The 21379-nt window shown below is 44.0% G+C and overlaps 1 protein-coding gene across 3 annotated transcripts in view; it reads right to left on the reverse strand.

Moving 5' to 3' along the window:
• The window catches only part of LOC106607718 (transcription regulator protein BACH2), a 104148-nt gene that overhangs the window by 22336 nt on the left and 60433 nt on the right, over positions 1–21379 (reverse strand). For 2 of the 3 annotated variants that reach the window (XM_014204974.2, XM_014204973.2), the window contains exon 2: positions 4749–5003. In XM_014204974.2, coding sequence (XP_014060449.1) covers positions 4749–4991 — 243 coding nt within the window. In that variant the 5' untranslated portion in view covers positions 4992–5003. Of the gene's footprint in view, positions 1–4748; positions 5004–18051; positions 18138–21379 lie in introns of those variants that run through there. The other variant, XM_014204975.2, reaches the window with a different exon arrangement.

The following is a 21379-nucleotide window of genomic DNA, read 5'->3' on the forward strand; positions in this document are numbered from 1 at the left end:
TTCCCGCTCTCGCTCTCACACGCCCTCTTCCTCCAGTCTATCTCTCTGTTCTTACATCAGCCTTTCACCCCTCTCTGAAGTAGAGATGGTTAATTTATGCAAATAGACTCCAGTGAATTCCTGCATGTCATGCATCCTAATGAGGACATTGCATGGCATGACAATAGAGTACTTCCCCGGCCGTCGCCGCCGAGCCCGAAGATAAATACTCCATCTCCACTGGAGAGTCTACCCGCTAGATGCTTTAATATCAGCTCTGCCGAGTAACCTCGACGACGATGAGTCACAGCACAGCGCTAATGGAGGGAGATACTTGCATGGAGGGTTGGCTGCCATTGCGATTTACCGTAGTAGGATGGGGATGGGAGAGAGTGGAGGAGGGTAACAGGGACAATGAACTGCTGCAGTAGAGCCAAGCCCATTGGTCAGTCTGTTCTGAATCCATTTAGGCTACTGTGCCAATAACAGCAGGGAAATACAAGTCATATAAAGTCAATTTGACGGCTAATGTGAACGAAGGCCTTCCCTGTGGCTCAGTTGGTAGAGCATGGTGTTTGCAACGCCAGCATGGTGTGTGCAACGCCAGGGTTGTGGGTTCGATTCCCACGGGGGGCCAGTACAAAAAAAAAAAAAATACAAAAAATAAATGCATTCACTACTGTAAGTCGCTCTGGATAAGAGTGTCTGCTAAATGACTAAAATGTATATGTAATAATGTCTCATCCGTGATGGAAAGGAACACCATGCTTTTCCACACTGGGACACACCGCGACGTCTAGCTACAGCTTAGCCGTAACCTTGGAGTTTTATTTGACCTTTATTTAACTAGGCAAGTCAGTTAAGAACAAACTCTTATTTTCAATGATGGCCTAGGAAAAGTGGGTTAACTGCCTTGTTCAGGGGCCGAACGACAGATTTTTACCTTGTCAGCTCGGGGATTCAATCTTGCAACCTTTCAGTTACTAGACCAACGCTTTAACCACTAGGCTACCTGCCACCCCCAGTAAACCTCCCTTGACAGTGTGGATTAAATCAAACACTGCACTGCTTAATCCTCTTGTAGTTTACTGTCCATGGTGAGACATTGGGGAGGACATGACCCTGCAGCTTTGCAAGGAGTACGCTCAGCTCTGACTTCACACAGTGTGCCTGTCTTTATTCTTCAGGATGCTGCACTCTATCCTGCTTTGTTCCTATACAAACTGGCTAACTGCAGGACATTACCGCCGTCCCCCGTTTGAGACACCCTGCGTCTGAGATGAGACATTGAAGATACAGCGCAGCCAGTGGTTAATTGTCTGGGTCTCATGGGTTAAATCCAGCTACTATAAACACACAGGGATCACTCCGCAGGCTCTCACCGGGTGTCCCGGACTGACTGGCTGGCTGGTTGACTGACTGACTGGCTGGCTAGTAGGCTGGGAGGGAAACATAAGCTGCTCAAGGTGCTTCTCAGAGCAGCCTGCTCAAACGGCAGACAAAGAGCCTGTATCCTTACTGTCAGCTTAGCGCTGAGCGCTGTGCCCTTGTGCTGGCGGAGAGGAGACCCCCTGCCACAACCAGGGGGGGCTTGGCATTAGCACCAGCAGTTACACCAGGGGGTATCGCTAGCGTACTCGTTCTTCTCTCTTCCTGTTCTCACTCCCCTCTCCTCCTCTCTTCTCCCACCCCTCCCCCACTGTCAGTAGGGGGAAGACTGAGTTGGAGATACGCGCCCGGCTCCCGCCATCTGTCTAATAAGCTGTAAACGTGTGATAGTCTCCTGCTTAGGCTCCCTGTTTGTGTAAAGCCATGCTGTTGCTGCTCTGCTTCCACCTCACCCTGAGTCCCTCCGATTAGTTAGCCGGGCTTCTGCAGGTCCCGACCCCATCAGGTGTCTGTGGAGGGAGGATGGTGTTTGGGGGATGTCACTCACCGACCCTAAACCTCTCGAGGCACATTACATTTCCCTGTCTCATCAGCCACTCATCCGCCATTCCCTCCCAACCCACTTCACCAGGGCTCAGAATGACACTTATTACAGGCTGCCAAATCACTGCAATCGAAGCAGTGTGTCTGGGGTTGTATTTTTTGAGTTTTTCTTGATGAGGGAGTTAAACAATACGCACCAATGGGTCTGAGTCATGACTGAGGGAACTGACAAACAGGAGGCAGTTGGAGCGTTCAACCATCTGCCCCTCTGTTGAATCACAGGGAAGGTACTGTACGTCCTTAATGTCACCCTATTCCCTACATAGTCCACTGCTTTTGAACCAGACCCCTATTGGCCCTGGTGAAAAGCAGTGGACTGCATACAGTATAAGGTACCCCTCCCGATGCATGCTGAGTAAACCAGAGGCCAGAGGCGGCTACCAGTCCAGCAAGGGGCCGCCCTCCTCCCTCCTTCCGCCCCCCTCCCTCCCTCCCTCCTTCCGCCCCCCTCCCTCCTCCAGCAGTCTGGATCTGCAATCAATCTTCTCCAGTCTATTCACCCTGGTCAGAGCTGCTTTCCCATACTGTGGTGAAAAAGGAATGTGCATAAGACGCATGGAGCAAGTCAATCGGCTTGCCTGTGTATGAATGAATATTTGAATTGAATTGATTTCATTATCAAATCCTGCGCCCGCATCCCGTGCAATTATTCAGTGCATTAGAAACCTAATGCAAATGCACTAATAATAATCAAATCACCCCTACAGTAGTAGGCATGGAATTGCTCACAAATATATTTCATCGGTCGCTGTATATTTTCTATGAGGATATTTTCGATAGGGAAACCAAGGGGACGTGCGGACAAGTAGGTCAAACTGACACCCTCCCAGCCGGGCTCCAGTGAGATGGTGCGAGCGGGGATCCAGTCAGACATTACACTTACATCATGTAGGAGAGCAGCTCTGAACTGATCGACGCGAACTCGCTCCGTCGCCGCGCTGCTGCCCGCCGTGGCGTGATGACCGCTCTCCTCCAGCGGGGGGCACTCTCTGAAACGCCTCTCCTTCATTCGATCTCATATTACATCATACTGGTCCGTCTATGAATAGCCATTTGTTCTGGCCCTGTTCTGTGATGTGGAGGAATGCTCTAATGTGACTCTGTGAATGTAGCCTTCTATCATCCAATGCAAACCAACTGTCCTCTGTTTGTTTGCTCTTGCTTGGCTAAGGACTTAAAGGAGACAAGACCTGATTGTTCTACTTTCGTGATCTGATCACGAACAAAGACCTTGAAGAACGGGCCCCGTCTCTCTCTCTCTCTGAAACGGCTATGACATTAAATGGATGATGAGGTCACTAACCGGTTGCAGCCCCGGCGACTTCGGACTGACAAGGTCATCTGGGAGGAGCGAGGAATGATACAGTTCGGGGGAGGAGAGGATAGCGTCATAGCCCCCGCAATGGTCTTTGTTTCACATTTCATCTGCAGTGTGTTTTCTTCTCTCTCTCTCTCTCTCTCTCTCTCTCTCTCTCTCTCTCTCTGTCTCTCTGTCGGTGGTGTTCATCAAGGCCTCCTCGGTGAGTTGCCCTTTGTTTCACATAGGTGGCAGCCTTCGGTAGTGCTGGGGAACACAGCCCCTCTCGATCGCTCTGACTGCAGCCATGCCCACCAGTATCAAGGCGGCCTAGTGAGCTAAAGGTTGGTCGCTACTGCATTGTTGCCGACACAAATCGGTGGGGCGAGAGTGGTCATAAGGCAATCGCAGCGGAACGGACACAAATGTGTCAGCGCCTGTGAGTCACGGACCACAAAGACGCGGGTGACAGAGGACCTTAAAACTTGATTGATGACATCCATGAAATGACCTTCCCTACACGTTGGGACAGTGACCCGTCTAGACAGGGACAGTGTGAGAGAAATATTGCGTGTGTCCCAAATGGCACCCTCTTCCCTATATAGTGCACTACTTTCAACCAGGGCCCATGGACATCAAAGACACAGGCTCTTTCAGAAACATGTCACTTTCCACACACGCTCACACCTGAAATACACAGCTGCTCATGCATTATGCATAACGCAGAAAGTGTGAATGAAAGGGATTCTGCGGCGGTGATTGTCGCGGAGCCATTCCCAGGAGTAACTGATAGTAACTCACTCAAACACATGATGCCCATTGTACATGAGACAGGAACGGATTGATCTTTCAGGAGAGATCTCCGCGGAGATCAAGTGACAACGACTTATTTTCTCGCGAGCGCGGCAACAGCAGAAGCCTTTTGACAGGCGTTCATGCTATAAACATGTGGCGTGTGCGCCACTCCCAAGCACCGCATGTTTGTACGGTATGTGACGTGTAAGTGTGTTAAATAAATACATCTGTGGAGAACTTGAATCACTCTATGACACATCTATGAGTGAATGACTGGAGGCTGGAACGACAGGGGTGCTGGGAAGAGGAAGCAGAGTGTTGGCGGTGTGAGGGAGAGGACTCTACCTGCGACAGAAAGCTGAGGAGCTGAAGAGAGCAGTGAGCTGAGGGAAAGGTGATAATTGCTAATCATGGCTCATTATTACATTATCTACTAGCACCGTCGCTAGCACACCTCCCTATCTCACTCTCTCGCCTTCAGCTACTAGACCTCACAGATTCAATTAAAACACGTATGTTATCTTGTTTCCTGCCTGGCTGACACCATTCATCTCGATACCATTCCCCTTGACACCGTTCACGGCAAAGTGAGTTTCAGTATTGGAATGAGAAGTTATCAAGTGACTAGTGATAAAATGGGTTCTTCTGAACGCACAGGTTTTTTTTTTATACAGTAGATACGTACCTCTCGAGGTAGGCTGAGGAACAAGCCATTCTCGGCCTGTTGAACCAGAGCCTGCGAGAAGTACTCTGAGCAGGCGGCCAGCACGGCCCTGTGGCCGCGGAACTCCTTGCCCTCCACCAGGACAGTCACATCGCACAGGATATCCTGCTTCCGCTGGTCGTTCAGGCACAGGAGGATATTGGTACAATGAACCGTCGACTCATACACGTACATGGGGGCTTCAGGCTTCTCATCCACGGACATTCCGCTCACGCCCTGGAAATAGAAGCACAACGGGGGGGGGGGGGTCAGCTTTCAGCATAATGCGGCGGGTCCTGTCGGTGAGCTTGCGCATACTGCAGGGCTGACATCAGTGGCCCTCTCCTTGCACAGCCTCATCCCACCCCACCAGCCCCAAACACAGTCAATCCCATGATTCAACACATGCACCACGACCAGATTAAACCGCCTCCGCTTAGCTCAGCATTCAGCTCTACTCTCTCACTTCCCCCTTCCCTGGTATAGCATCAACAAATATGCACACACACACACACACACACACACACACACACACTCGAGTCACATGCACCTAACACATTCCCACTCATATACACCCGTGCATGCAAACACACAAGCAGTAATACAATCCTCCCCCGTCCACACACACACACCTCCACGTAGACTCCTGTAGACAACCCCACACACAACCCAATCCTGACCTCCTCATACTCCCAAGCAAACACACGCACGCATGCAAGCACGCCACGCACGCACATACACACACACGCCACAGCGCAAACAGAAAAACGGCTTGCATACCTCACTGCACACAGACACTGACATAGCACAACAGAAGGCGTAGTGTCAAGGGTGTCGTCCTTTCACACAGGCAGTAAGAAGGAAAGGCCACATGCTGGTAATCTATCCAGGTTGGGAGGGATAGCGACTATGAGTGGCACTCGAGCACACTCAGCACAGAGTAACACGAGTACCGACAGGAAGAGGAACGAACACCCGCTACACAAACACAACTCCAGCCTCCTCACCGCCACTGTGTAAACTGTGTGAGGGAATGCAGTTGTTCGTGTTGCTTTAAGCCATCAGAAGGCTGAGATTTGGCAGGGAAGAAATGCATACGGTCAAGCTATTCACATGCGTTCTGATGTTATCAGTTGTCTGCATACACCGTGCAGTGAGAATCTGCAAAAGGGGATATTTTTGCACTCAGACAACGGCACGTTTGACTCTTCAATTCCGCAGCGCTTGCCACTAACGTAAAGCTTAAAACATGACGAAATCAGAACTACTGCGTGACTATATAGTTATAGTCACGGGAAGCGGCTGCGCATTTGCATGAAGTCAGTGCTAGCCTGACTTTCCCCTCTGCTCACCCCCTGGTGATTGATAGGCATGAAACTATCTTTCCGCAGAGAAGTCATATGACTCTTTCATCCCCTGAGTTTGCTTACCCGACAGCCCCTACTTCGTTCCTGTGTTCTTCACGTGGAAGACAGACCACTTTGTGTACATGTACGATCAGTCATATTAAACTGAGTCCCTTGTGACCCGGCCAGACCGCGCAATCCTTAACCTTCTGACACTGTGCCACATTTGAAGCAGTCTTGGCTCTCACTCAGACAGGCAAATACAACACGACTACAACAGTCGGTAACACGACTCTAACGCACCGCCTCGCCATAGGGGGGGGACGACATTACTGGTGAGAATGGAGACTTCTCCCCTTGCAAATTGAAATGTCTCTGTTGAAAATGGGAATCCTGTCTTGTAAATGGACGTGGACCTGGGCGGGCTGTGGTGGCTGCCTTGTCTTCTCAACCAGCTTGACACCATGGTCTGACCGACCGGACACTCTGGTCCTCAATCGGAGGAGAACGCTACTCTGCTGCACTGCAAGGGTAGTGAAATGGCATGCATGTCCAGGTTCTACTACAGCCCACACTACGTAGTCATCAACTACCTGAGGGATAGAGTTCTGGCTCTTACCTCTCCAGGTATAAAAACAAACTGTTACTATACCAGAGATCATTCCAGGCCAGGATATCATATGTTTTCCATGCGGGGAACCCCTGTCCAGACATTTACAGTGGTTGTCTGAGTGGTCAGCACTAATTATTGTTTTGTTTTTTTATTTCCACCAAACATTTCTCAGTTGGCTTGGCAGGATAATGATCTGTCTTCCAAGAATAATGTTTCCAGATGTGGTTGCAAGGTTCATAACAATTCAAACATGCTATTTCTAACCCTGGAATGGGCATTCGCCTTGCTTCGATTTCAGACGTCTGTTTCGCAGTGGGGAAAGGAAAATACACACACACACACACACACCCGCACGCACCACAAAATTGCTGGTTATGGTCGCGTTCTGATTCGAATTGCTGAGGGATGCAAAGCTCTTTTTCTTTTTTCAAGGTTCATTTTTTTCAACTGTAGCCCTTTTCACTAACCGACGCAGCTAACCGACGCAGCAAACCGACGCTGCTAACCGGCTTTGTAACTAACACTCCTGCACAGATCAAAAAGCGCAGTCGCGTGGCGATGCATTTCCGACACCCGTCAACAGGTTGACTCCAGGGGCTTACCACAACTCCATTCTCCTGAAGCACTAACACTGATCTGAGTGGCACTGATTAACACTAATGAGGCTGGAGAGGAGTCAGTTCTCAGCTCTACACTTCACACATCACGGTTGAAACATTACATGTTCTGTACATGATTGATAGGCATGATTGACGTCCTTGATAAAGATGAGCAATAATACAATAATTCTGAGTGAGAAAGTTACAGAGGGTCAAAGATCATACCTCCAAGACATTCTAACCTCCCATGTTATTGGTGATGGTGAGAGGTTGGCATGTCTTGGGGGTATGATCTTTGACCCCGATTAATTCATGATTTCCATAATCATGGTAGCATCCACATTAATGTAAGTGTTCAGAAACATGTTATTTTCTGAATTACAATAACTCCAAAATGACACAATACATCGTTTATTCTTCAGTTCCTATTGGGCAAAACATAATCCGAAACACCGCCAAAACAAACTACAAATGCATCCAACTAGTCACAACCTTGATGTAGTCATTGCTTGCTAGGAATATGGGACCAAATATTAAAATGTTGACTAGTTTATTTATATGAATCTTTAGGTGCTAATAATTTTGACCCCTACCTTTATGAGAAAAAAACATGTAAAAAATAATATCATTCTCTGAGCAATTGTACTAGTATAAAATACAATAAAGCTCAGTATTTTAATTATGTATTTTATAGAGTCATTATTGCTCATCTTTATCAAGGGTGTCAATAATTTCGAACTACAATGTATATACACGCATGCACATACACACGTACATACACAATGTACATACGCACGCATGTACGTACACAAGCACGCACAATGCAATGTGCTACTACAGTACAGTATGTATTACTACAGTACAGTATGTATTACTACAGTACAGTATGTGTTACTACAGTACAGTATGTGTTACTACAATACAGTATGTGCTACTACAGTATAGTATGTGCTACTACAGCATAGTATGTGCTACTACAATACAGTATGTGCTACTACAGTATAGTATGTGCTACTACAGTACAGTATGTGCTACTACAGGACAGTATGTGCTACTACAGTACAGTATGTGCTACTACAGTACAGTATGTGCTACTACAATACAGTATAGTATGTGCTACTACAGTATAGTATGTGCTACTACAGCATAGTATGTGCTACTACAATACAGTATGTGCTACTACAGTATAGTATGTGCTACTACAGTACAGTATGTGCTACTACAGGATAGTATGTGCTACTACAGTACAGTATGTGCTACTACAGTACAGTATGTGCTACTACAATACAGTATAGTATGTGCTACTACAGTATAGTATGTGCTACTACAGCATAGTATGTGCTACTACAATACAGTATGTGCTACTACAGTATAGTATGTGCTACTACAGTATAGTATGTGCTACTACAATACAGTATGTGCTACTACAGTATAGCATGTGCTACTACAATACAGTATGTGCTACTACAGTATAGCATGTGTTACTACAATACAGTATGTGCTACTACAGTATAGTATGTGCTACTACAATACAGTATGCGCTACTACAGTATAGCATGTGCTACTACAATACAGTATGTGCTACTACAGTATAGTATGTGTTACTACAATACAGTATGTGCTACTACAATACAGTATGTGCTACTACAGTATAGTATGTGCTACTACTACAATACAGTATGTGTTTCTACAGTATAGTATGTGCTACTACAGTATAGTATGTGCTACTACAGTATTGTATGTGCTACTACAATACAGTATGTGCTACTACAGTATAGTATATGCTACTACAGTATAGTATGTGCTACTACAGTACAGTATGTGCTACTACAGGATAGTATGTGCTACTACAGTATAGTATGTGCTACTACAGTACAGTATGTGCTACTACAATACAGTATAGTATGTGCTACTACAGTATAGTATGTGCTACTACAGTATAGTATGTGCGACTACAATACAGTATGTGCTATTACAGTATAGCATATGCTACTACAGTATAGGATGTGCTACTACAGTATAGTATGTGCTACTACAATACAGTATGTGCTACTACAGTATAGTATATGCTACTACAGTATAGGATGTGCTACTACAGTATAGTATGTGCTACTACAGTACAGTATGTGCTACTACAGTATAGTATGTGCTACTACAGTACAGTATGTGCTACTACAGTATAGTATGTGCTACTACAGTATAGTATGTGTTACTACAGTGCATCATGTGCATACAGTACAGTACACAAAGGAGCTACTTACAGCAATCATTTTTTCTTGTGTATGACAAAACAGTGGATGGTTTCATACACCTACGACATGGCAGTAAGATGTGCTACAGCTTAGGGGGCTCTGAAGGAGAGGGGGCGATGACAGCATCATGATGGGCTCTGTGATGTCTCCTCTCTCTCTGTGTCTCTGAGGAGCCATATGCAGAGAGGGAACTGACAGGAGGGAGAGGAGGGGGAAATGGGGAGGGCTCCACACCAACAGCCCCCGGGCTCTCTCTCTCTCTCTCTCTCTCTCTCTCTGAGCACGAAACAAAGCTGAGAGCACCACACTCATGACAAGAGAGGTCACATGACTCATACCAGAAGCAGGGCATCATCCCCTCTAATGGCGACCGAACCCCCCTCCCCCACACATACACCCTGGATGCCATTACAGCGCACTCCTCTTCAGACCTACATGCCTCTATTTCTCTCCAGCCATTTCCACGGATTGGAGGAGGATGTGAGGTGTCTTAACGGACAACACAAAGGACAAGAGAAAGGTTAGACTGTTTTGACATCGTTCACTACGCCGTCTTCCCTTTAGAGGAGAATCAAGTTGAAAACCGAGCAGTTGCATTTTCAGGAAACAACAACACCCAGTCTCCTGCGCTTAGGAAATATAACATTCGAAGTCTCCTTGCTGTCTTATATAAGACGGGCCTCGCTGAGCTCCTTTGATTGGTAGGAAATGCCAGTCTAGTGTGCAGCGAGTCATTTCCTTCATTCGCTCTGACACAGAATCAGATTCAGTGGCTCATTACGTTCAAGATCCACTTGGCATTAATCATGGGTCTCTATGACAAATCCTGTTGTTCCACTAGTATAAATTCACCTTCAAAAGGCATTATATAGGCTCTAAGCAATGACGCCACTGTAGAGGCCATACAGACCTGTTCAACATGAAATGTATCTGGAATTCATAGATTTTCCAATGCAAGGCCATAATGTTATTCATTCAAATGAAACATAGACGACCATGATGTAAGAGGTTTGTCCTCCAGAGGCCCTGTGCACAACATGCAGGTAATGAGCATGCTGATGTCGCTGCTATTGAGATGACGTGAGTGAGTAATACGAACACATTTCTTTAAAACCTGAGTCATTTAACATGTATTGTCTACAATAACAATGTGTGTTCGTACGGCAGATAGCCTAGTGGTTAGAGCTTTGGGTCAGTAACCGAAAGGTTGCTGGATCGAATCCCCAAGCTGACAAGGTAAAAATCTGTCGTTCTGCCCCTGAGCAAGGCAGTTAAACCACTGTTCCTCGGGCGCCGAAGACGAGGATGTCGATTAAGGCAGCCCCCTGCACCTCTCTGTTTCACAGGGGTTGGGTTAAATGTGGAAGGCATATTTCAGAGACACTGACTAGGTATCTCCCTTTACAGTATAGGGGAGAAAGAGAGCGATTAGGAATGAATTTAAACTGGGGGTCTCTTTGATAGTCTCAACTCTCATCTGAATAACTTGTCTTGTTGTTCCCTACCCATTCCAAAACTGAAACAAGTATTTCTTCAACAAACAATAGAACCACTGTGCTGAGTGCCGACACCCCAATGACAAATCCTTATATTTCTATACCTTATTGTTCTTTGAAAGCATATAGGACTATGCTTACAGTATAAAACAAACAAGTTGATGTGCTGTAGCTGCTCTGGTTAAGAACATGAGTTAAAATGAGTTTCTTTATCATGGGAGCAACTTGTCTTACTAAAGTTCCTGCCTCGAAAACAAACAAATAGCATAGCTCCCATTAAAAAAAATCAGAATCACTCTCTATGATTGAATTTGCTGGTCGTAAAACAAGCCCGGTCTGCCGTTGCAATTCTAGGGTTGCGTTCCAAATGGCACCCTCATCCCTTTATAGTGCACCACTTATGACTAAGGCCCATCGGGCTCTGGTCAAAAATAGTGCACTATCTAGGGAATAAGGTGCCATTTAGGACGAAGGCCCAAGTCTCCTAAGCAGGATAGTTGCAAGGCGACGAGGAACGGGAGAGAACACTGTGTTACTGTGTACCATTAGGACAGATGTCTGTAATTACTCTGAGGATGAGCATGGCTTTAATGACAGAATCCAAATGAAGTAGCTTGCAATAACATATATGCTTGTAGAGGTATAGCCCAGCAAATGTGAAACATGGCTTTAAAGAGCCAATGGACACGTTGACTGGCATGTGTGTTTTTCTGTTTGTAAGTGCTGAGCGATTAGGTCGGTTCTATAAAAAAAAAGAAATTACATCACGGTTTTTGATTTAAATATTTTTTTTTAAACATTAAATGCGCTATGCATTATGTGGGTTGAATGCTGTAACACAGAATAAAATAGTTAATAAAGTCCCATGATGGTAGTAGTGACTGCCCATTACTTCTGATCACTTATTAACCCTCATTTATTCACATTACTTGACTTTAATAAAATATTTCAGTTGTTGTGTATATTACATTTGTTTAATTTGCTGACTTTATTATTTCATTCCAAGTCATCATCTCATCTCTGTAGAACTGCTGCCTATGCTCTCTGACAAAATAACTATTAGGAGTTCTTCAAAGTAAATAAGGCATACTTTTAGGACTGCTGAATACTGACTAGCAATCACGTAGATCATGTATTTTCAGGTAGAGATACCTCACTAAGCAACATTCTCTTGTCTCTTCTGTAGCAGGCATAAAAGAAAGACTGGACAAGTAGATGTGCAATGGATTATGGTCATTCTAGTTAATTACCACATTTTATGCGCTAAACTATGTATAATATTGTCAAGTTGCGAACTAAAACTCCCTACTATAGACTGGATGTGATTTATCTTTAGAGAAATTAAAATGAAATAAGTAAACCGACAATTTTACATCTAACAAAGGCGTTTGGTGCAGTATTTGTCAAGTAAAAAAATGTGCGACGTGTTGTCTTATGGAACCAAAGTCGGAGCTGCTGGGCAGGTCTGTATCACTGCCTATGCTATTGGATAGAGAGCAATCACAGCTGTTACCCATGCATGTTAGCGGGCAAATGGACATCGTCAAATCAAAAACCAACCTTCAATTACCCGTTATGACGCACGGATGTTCTAAACTCCGTTTTAGACGAGACTGACTTCATGACCCAAATGATCCTATTTACATTTTGACACTGGAATAGTGGTTTCTGAATCGAATTGATGCTACAGTTTTCAAAGGGATTTGTTGGTTTTTAAAGGCAGTCACTCTATTGTGAGGGGTTGATATGTTTCAATCGTGCTCCAATATTAACAGGCAGAGACAGAGAGAGAAAGAGATAGAGAGAGAGAGACAGACAGACATGTGTTCCTCCCAGTGACTGCTGTATGTTCCTATAAATGCATACATTCATCTTTGCAATTTCTCTAAAATGAGGGAGCAGATCCCTCCACTCACTGCAACATGAAGGTCAACCCAGATGACTATTCCATTATACCTAAGTGGCAATTTCCTCAACTCAATGCTCTCAGGCTCCTGCATGGTTCTCTTCATTCAGCTAGATTTCTCTCTCTCCCGCAGGAAATGACAGAATTCTGCTTATTAAACCACCTGGAGGGCCTCATGGGTAGTTGTTCAACTGTTTCTATTAAATCATGAAGTCATGTATTGATATTGCAACAGTGATGCAGGAATCCATGTAGTACATGTTCTCCTTGCCATCAAGGTAATTATTTCCTCAGCCTGTTAGAGGGATTTGGTCTGGAGCTTTAGATAAATTAATTGTAGTAGATTCATGAAACTGAATCATTGAGAGGCGCAGACAGTCAGACACCTGAGAGGGCTGGGCAGAGAGCTGTTAAGGTGGTGACAGAATTTGTGGAGATGTTTCTCCCTAATTCTGCAAATAAATAATACAAAGATATATAAATAACAGACAAGTCGAAGTGAGCACATACTGTAGGTCTCATTGATATTCAGCAAAAATCTGTGATATCACACCGAAGGTGGCAGTTCATTCCGAGCCAAACTACAGAGATGGAAACATGTTAATGCTTCATTATAGAATATGCGGAGTGAGGATGTTTGAGAATAGGAATTGATTGAAACAGAGATCACTATCAGAGGGCTAATGAAGAATCGTAATGAGAATGGACTCAGAAGCGCTGCCTTTAAGTGACCTTAGATGTCTCTTTGGTCATTGTGCACACACACACGCAGCGTTATGTACCACTGGGCTTTATCAGTGTCTGGTGTTCCTCAAGGCATCATTCAAGGAACGATACTGTTTATTGGGCTAAGGAGTAACCGGGGCTTTAATGACTGGTTAATGACAGAGGCTGGCAATGTAACATATGTTGTCGCAAACACGTTTTGCTTATGACAAAATGTACATTTATGTCCTACGGCAGATCATCAGTATGAAAAAGTATGAAAATGCATGCACTCGCTACTTACTGTAAGTTGCTCTGGATGAGAGCGTCTGTTAAATGAATGACTAAAATGTTAAAGAAATGTATCACGCAAAGAGAGAAAATGATTCTCTTGCCTGAGAGAGAAAAATGTAAGAAACGAGAGCGAAAGAAAGGATCTCTTCTCAGTGGGGGTTTCCAGCTGACTGTGTAACCACAGACAGATAAGACAGTGACGTCAGTGGCTGAGAAAAGCTGTTACTCTCAGAGGCCAAGATATGGATCAATCTGGCTTCCATCAGTTCAATGGGATACTCATATTGAACCTGAGACCATGCATACAGGACACAGATGTTCGACGTGCTGTACCGGCGCTGACTGAGCTCTTCTATGGAATACAGTTTACCTGTAAACAATGTGACTCCACTGAACTGACCTTGTTGAACCTATTTAACGTGGAACAATTTTGGTTTAGCCTGGTCATACTGCATGGTTACTTTTCTGTCACTTCTGATCTCATTTTTAACTCATTAAATGATGTAGAACCATTTACGAAAGCGAGTTCATGCTGAATCTATGATGCGTTCAGTAATAGAGGTCTCAACATGAACACGTGGCTATGAGAGCACAGTGGATAGTACATCTGAATTGAACTATGGGTCTGCTCAGGCCACAGAGAGGGGTTACAGATGTGGCAGTCAGAGTTCAAGGCAAAGAGCTGGGCCAAAGACACAGAGACGAGTCAGGCTATTGCTGGGGTTCATTAAAGCCCAACTCAATCAACAAATGGACCCAGAGCCTTTTCACCCAGATAGAGATCAGAATTGTCTCCCTACGCTTTGATCCCGAGCCAGAGCTAAAAAGAGGATATCATACATTTTCGACCATAGGTTGCCAGAGACTTGAAATATTAATTTAAGGAATTTTGTAAGACACTGTGCATGTGCCATGTTCATAATTGAAAAATGGAAAATTGCTTGACAATGGTTAGAGTCTGAAATGAGTGGATAATATGATCCCAGGTGTGGTATGCAATGTTACCCAGACCTGGTTTGGGACAGTCTTTTGGAATAGAGCCTTTGGGTCTATGACTCCCTAAGGTGATTCTCTGCAGTTTTGCAGACCAAACCCTGGAGCTCCTGCCTGCTGACATTGATGAATGGGATCAGCTCTGTGTCTGGTGATTGTGAAGGCGGGAGGAGAGAAAAGTGAGGGAGGAGAGGAGGAAGGAGAGGGAAGGAAGGAAGGAAGAAGGGAGGAGAGAGCTCATCTGATTTTGCACACCTGCTGGAGCACTGAGAGACTTCCACAGTAATAACATTAAGGGGTGGTTTCCCGGGCACACAGATTAACCTTTTCACGTGAGTTTCTTTTTATGCGCGTGATTTCAGAATGCTCTCAATGTTCCAAAATGTGATTGCTACGCAACAGGACAGTTAACCCGCGCTGTCCTCAAACCAAGACACGCTGCCTGCTAATTATTTATAGGCTATGCTTAAATGTGTCCATTTCAAATTAGTTTCAAGTTTTATTTTCTAACAACATTTTGAATTGAAGTGTGTTCCGTCTCCTCATTAATTCACATAGAAGTAGCCCATTTTACTGTTGCGGACAATTTATGTTTAAGGCTTTACTGAGCAGGACAAACTTCTCTCTTCAAGTAGAGGCCAAGCACTTCCCCAGTGTTTCCGCAGATCAAGTATGCAGACATTTGTGCAGTCTTGCACAAACTTCCCCCCCCTGGCACATTTTCTGGCTGGTGCTCGCATTGCCTTCATTGTTGTTTTCCTTACAAATAAGAACTTTGGACGTGTGTGCGTTCCTATCAAAGTAAGTGCCTTATTTTCTGTATATTGTGTTGTCATTTCTAGTGGAGCATACCGAATGTATGTATGGAGTATTCACATTTTCAAGTACTGGTGACACCGATTCTTGCATAGATTTTAATGGACACATATGATGTGTGTAAAATATTTTTATGAAGGTAGTACTGATTATGATGAGCTAATGCAAAGCTATTTGCCATCTATGTGTGGCGCCATGTTTGTTGACATTATACAATGCATTCTGGGTGTCACGTAAAGTCTATCAGACAAAATATGTTATAACAAAATGAGGTGGGATGGTTCACTCATCTTTCGGAAGTGAATGAAGGGAAGTGAATGATGGTAGACGACAGACCCTCTTAAACATGCATATTGCAAACAGACCAAACTCATCTTGTCTTGTCTTCTTATCTTTGGTTGCCTCAACAACAACAAAAACATGGTGTTGCGCACAAACTACCCATCGTTGGATTACTTAACATTTTTAGAACGTGTTTTACTCAATTATTTCGATCAATGGTGAGCTCACCTGTGATGTGATGACTTGTAAATAGTAATTGCTATTAGCTAATTGATATTATGGTTTCTGTCAGCTGAGAGTTGACCGCTTGTGTTACGTCAATCTTTCCTCAGCTAGCGCTAGGACTAATGTAGCCTACATTTTCTGGTTTGGATGAATGTGTTATTCTAATGCTACTTCTGTGAATGTCTGAACATTGCATCCAAAAATATTCTGGTCACATTCAGGATATAACGTTGTAAGGACTGTGTTTGCGAAACAAATTTCTGTGAAAAAACGGCGTGGCAAACTCAAATGCTGACTGTTGCATCAATCGAAACTGGACGTTCTAAATAAGCATTCTTTAATTGAAAAAGAATAATAATTTTAATTAAAAAAAAAAAAAAACATTCTCCCCAATTGGTAGTAGTTACAGTCTTGTCTCATCGCTGCAACTCCCATACGGACTCGGGAGAGGCGAAGGTCGAGAGCCATGCATCCTCCAAAACACAACCCAACCAAGCTGCACTGCTTCTTGACACAATGCCCATCCAACCCGGAAGCCAGCCGCACCAATGTGTCGGAGGAAACACTGTACACCTGGTGACCTGGTCAGCATGCACTGCGCCCGGCCCGCCACAGGAGTCGCTAGTGCGCGATGAGACAAGGATATACCTTCCCTTGTGCACTGCCCCATGGGCCTCCCGGTCACGGCCGGCTGCAACAGAGCCTGGACTCAAACCCAGAATCTCTGGTGGCACAGCTAGCACTGCGATGCAGTGCCTTAGACCACTGCGCCACCCGGGAGGCCCTTTAAATAATAATTCTAATCACACCAGTTTGAGCGTACGCTGCAGGGACCACTGTAGAATGATTACCCCTGTGTGTTGGTACGTGTCAAAGTTAAGCCTAGTCCTGGACTAAAAAGCTAACTCAATGGAGAATATCCCCCGCCCCCATTTTTTTGTTGTTGTCCAGGACTAGGCTTAATCTGTGTCCGGGAAACCGGCCCTAAGAGTTCTGTACTATCTACCATTAAAATCAAAGGTAGTTCATGTCTTCATGAGGCAGGCAGAGCGCCATATCCTTCAGAATGTAATCAATACTAAGAACACCATCGGGATTCACCCTCCAAAAGAAAACAATTAGTAAAAAGTACAATAGCATACACTATTTAAACTATTAAAGACACCTGTTAGCCAGATTAAAGCAGGTTAAAATGCTCACGTAGTGCTGTGAGACAAGAGGGCGGTCCTTACACATGTAGCTAGCAGAGAAGTTATTCCATACAGTCCACATTACAGACACCTCTCTCATGAGTCATGACTTAGTGTTGATTGAAATGAAACATACATCGATCGTACTGTATAGCCGTCCCTCTGATCTCACCTACAGAGACAATCCCTCTCTTTAAGAGTATTAAATTCATTCTAATGATGAAGTTAAGGGTAATTACCCCCAAAAATCTAATCGGTGCTCTTTAATTCCACCGCACAGTGCCTTAGTGAAATTAGTATGTCAACATAAGCAGCAACGTTTAATTTGTTTTTTTTTAAGCAGTCCCTCATTTAGATGAAGTCGTAATCAGGTTGGAGTGATCGCTCAGCTTTTAATTGCTTTAATTGCAGAATCTACTTTACGACAAGAGTGTTAAGACGACAACTACGTGACTTACCAAAAACAATAACACAGCAGCTCTTCACCCCACTTCCTGACCCAAAACGCAAGTTACGTCGCTCATACCTGGAATGCATCTCACAATATAGACAAACATGCTAGCATTACCTCAGAAAGACTTCTCCACTTGGCCAGTCATTCTGTTACTCTCCACACTCTGGTAACTTTCTCATGTCTCACAAACTGTTGCTGAGTACATCTGTGCATATGTGAGTGTGTGGGTGTGCATGTGAGTGTGTGAGATGGCATACCAGAGTATTTTAGGCTCCCGGCCTGCATTAGCTGCAGCTTGCATGAATCATGACTTCCCTTCCCACATTGTAGGTCAGAAAGCAGGGTGAGTCATTACGCTGTCTTATATGGTAACAGACTGCAAATGTAATAGAAACACGGCGTTATCTATAGACCTTGGCTATAATTCTGCATGGACTCAACTGTAAATAATATTCACTGTTGTATCTCATTCTGTGTCTACTTCGATATTAACGCTGTGGCCACACTTCTAATACAGTAGAGTAGTTTCCTCCATACTTTAACATGTTTCTATTACTGTATTTCTGAGCTGGCCAGTGTCAGTGTCAGTGACAGAATTGTAACTAGCAACTTGATGTTACTTACATGTTAGAAATGGTAGAGAAGTAATACATGTGGCATACATGCTTTTGTGTGTCTAATCTCGGAGAGTACATTGGTATTGACTTAAGCAACAGGATAATCACTAGCTACCCTAATCTGCACCTCAAGCAAATTCCCTCTCCTTTGTCTCGTCGGTTAACGACCCCTTCCTCCTCCTATGATCAGTTGAATAATCACAGAACCCTTTCTAATGAAGCTACAATGCAACCACAGACACCTCAGCGATATCAACCGCACAAAACTCTGACACAAGCAAAACACTCACACCATCACTTTGGCCCGAAACGGCCAAAAAGGTGATCAAGTTAGTATTGGGGTTATTTCAGATGAATCTGGTTACCATGAAGATTTTGAGCGTTGCCACCAGAGCCAGAGGTGTGTGGTGATTGGTGAATGGGCGGCTGGGCGCTTGGCGACCATGCTCTCACGTGCTAATTAAGCCGGGCGATTGGCAGGCCAGGGGGGAGGAGTGTTTCCGAGGCGGGATTGTCCCCTGCATTATTAATGGGGCCCAATGGAAGGGGCTGGCTGGAGGATGAGGGGTAGGAGGGTAGGGAATGAGGGGTAGGGGATGGGGGGTAGTGGTGGGAGAGGGACCAGATGGAGGGCTTTACACAAAACAACAATACAGAGAAAGAAAAAAGCTCATATGAGAAAAGTTTATGTGATAATTGGCAATGAAATAAAACTTCAACAGCTCAACAACAAACAAAATAAAACAACACCTTGCAAATGGAAACTCTCCCCATAGGAAAAATATGACACACAAAACCACCCACATGAAGCCTTCAAAGGCTGAGTGTGTTGTTCAGTGTGTGTGTGTGTGTATGTGAACGTGCATGTGTATGTAGGTCACTCCAGGAAATGAGTGCGTTTCGCGTCCCTTTGATATTTGAAGTAGAAATTGTGCACCAATATTCAATTTAAAAGCCTGTTAAATTAAACTAAGTGCCTTTTAATATTAACCACATGGAGAATTCAATAAATCTGATTTGTCATATGAATAAAGACTTGTTAAAGTGGCACCTTTCAGCATTTTGACATGACCCTCCATGCACCCTCTGTGACTTCTAGGAAGATTTCAACCCACTTGACCCAAAGAGTTCTCTAAGTTGTCACCATCATTGTAAAGCCTGAGTTATTTTGTTGCTTTGACAAAGTCATTTTTTAAAGATGATTATTTACTTCATGTGATTAGTGATTCATTTACATCTGTCCCTCATTTTAATGTGAACCCTGTTACCTGAACTGTACTCTTGTTTTAATATGGTGAAACTACTATTTTTTTTTTAAATATTTTTTTCAAAAGAATCATTGAACATCTAATAGTGAAATCATAGTGTAAAAGCAGGTGAGCTGGTTCTACTCCTTTTAGCAATTTTTGTGTTTTGTGGTGGAAAACTGAACGGGTCGAACATAACATGTCATCCCTGTTACCCACAGATAGACAGGCTAAAAATATTTTAACAATAAAAACATTTTTGTGAAACGTTTTTGTGCATTTATATGCCACACCCTGTTGTTCACAACAAGTTTACATTCCTCCTGTCACAAAGGGATTTATGGCTGATTTAAGATGAAATCATCAACCTTGTTAGTCAACCCCTATTACTTTATTTGACACTTAGATGCAGAAAGTAAACATCATAGTGGGTCAATCTCTGCAACAACTAAGAGCTTGAAACGCGAGGCTCAACTTCTCTGCTAAATTGGCCCAGAGGCTGCCACACTGTAACAGCGTGAAGAGAACCCGTGCAAATGCATAGATACGGTGCTGCTCATGGCAACTTCATTTCACTCAGTCTATCTTTAATAGACACCAACTATAGTCTTTTTTTTTTATGAAGATGAACATGTGCTCTTTATGACAGAATGTTAAAATGAGGTGAAATCAAAAGGTTGTTTTTTTTGCGGCAGGGAATTGCTTCTATACAGCCACAAGAGCATGAGTGAGGTCGGGCACTGATGTTGGGCGATTAGGCCTGGCTCGCAGTCGGCGTTCCAATTCATCCCAAAGGTGTTTGATGGGGTTGAGGTCAGGGCTCTGTATAGGCCAGGCAAGTTCTTCCACACCGATCTCGACCAATAGGGTGCCATTTGGGACACAGAAAAAAGATCCACCATGGTGATGCATTTTCACATGACAATCCTGTTTCTATGGTTATTTACAGTTGTCATTATATGCCACAATAAGCCCAGTTCTTGCAGGAAGCACAATCATACACTAGAAAGAAAAGAGAACCATACGAATGGTCCTTTTTTTGCAAAGGAAGGCTATCGCTGTGAAGGCTATCGCTCATTCATAAAAGCTGAAAAACGAAGTAATCATTAATGAAGTCTGTAGTTTTTGTTTTTCCACCAATGTCGTGAAATGTGACTGAGAATTTCAGCCATTCATATTTTTAACATTGACCCCCGTCAGCATTTCCTCTTTAAACTCAAAATCCGCGAAATGTGTCCACAAAATCGAATTGATGAAAAGATGAATAAATTAAATATGCTTTCACAAATACTCTAATGCCAATTGAATGATTAAAAAAAGAAGGATCCACCATAGACACCAACAGTAGACTCCATTAAAATAATCTGTCCACAGTTTTCATAGGCCTGTGTTAAACAAAGCATCACTCCCTCTACTATGCTATAAGGTAAATTATAAACTGGGTGATTCGATCCCTGAATGCTGATTGGCTGAAAGCCTTGGTATATCAGACCGTATACAACGGGTATGACAAAACATTTATTTGTACTGCTCTAATTATGTTGGTTTGTGGTATATGGCCAATATACCACGGCTAAG

This window comes from Salmo salar, chromosome ssa06, assembly GCF_905237065.1.
Source record: "Salmo salar chromosome ssa06, Ssal_v3.1, whole genome shotgun sequence".
NCBI classification, from domain to species: domain Eukaryota; kingdom Metazoa; phylum Chordata; class Actinopteri; order Salmoniformes; family Salmonidae; genus Salmo; species Salmo salar.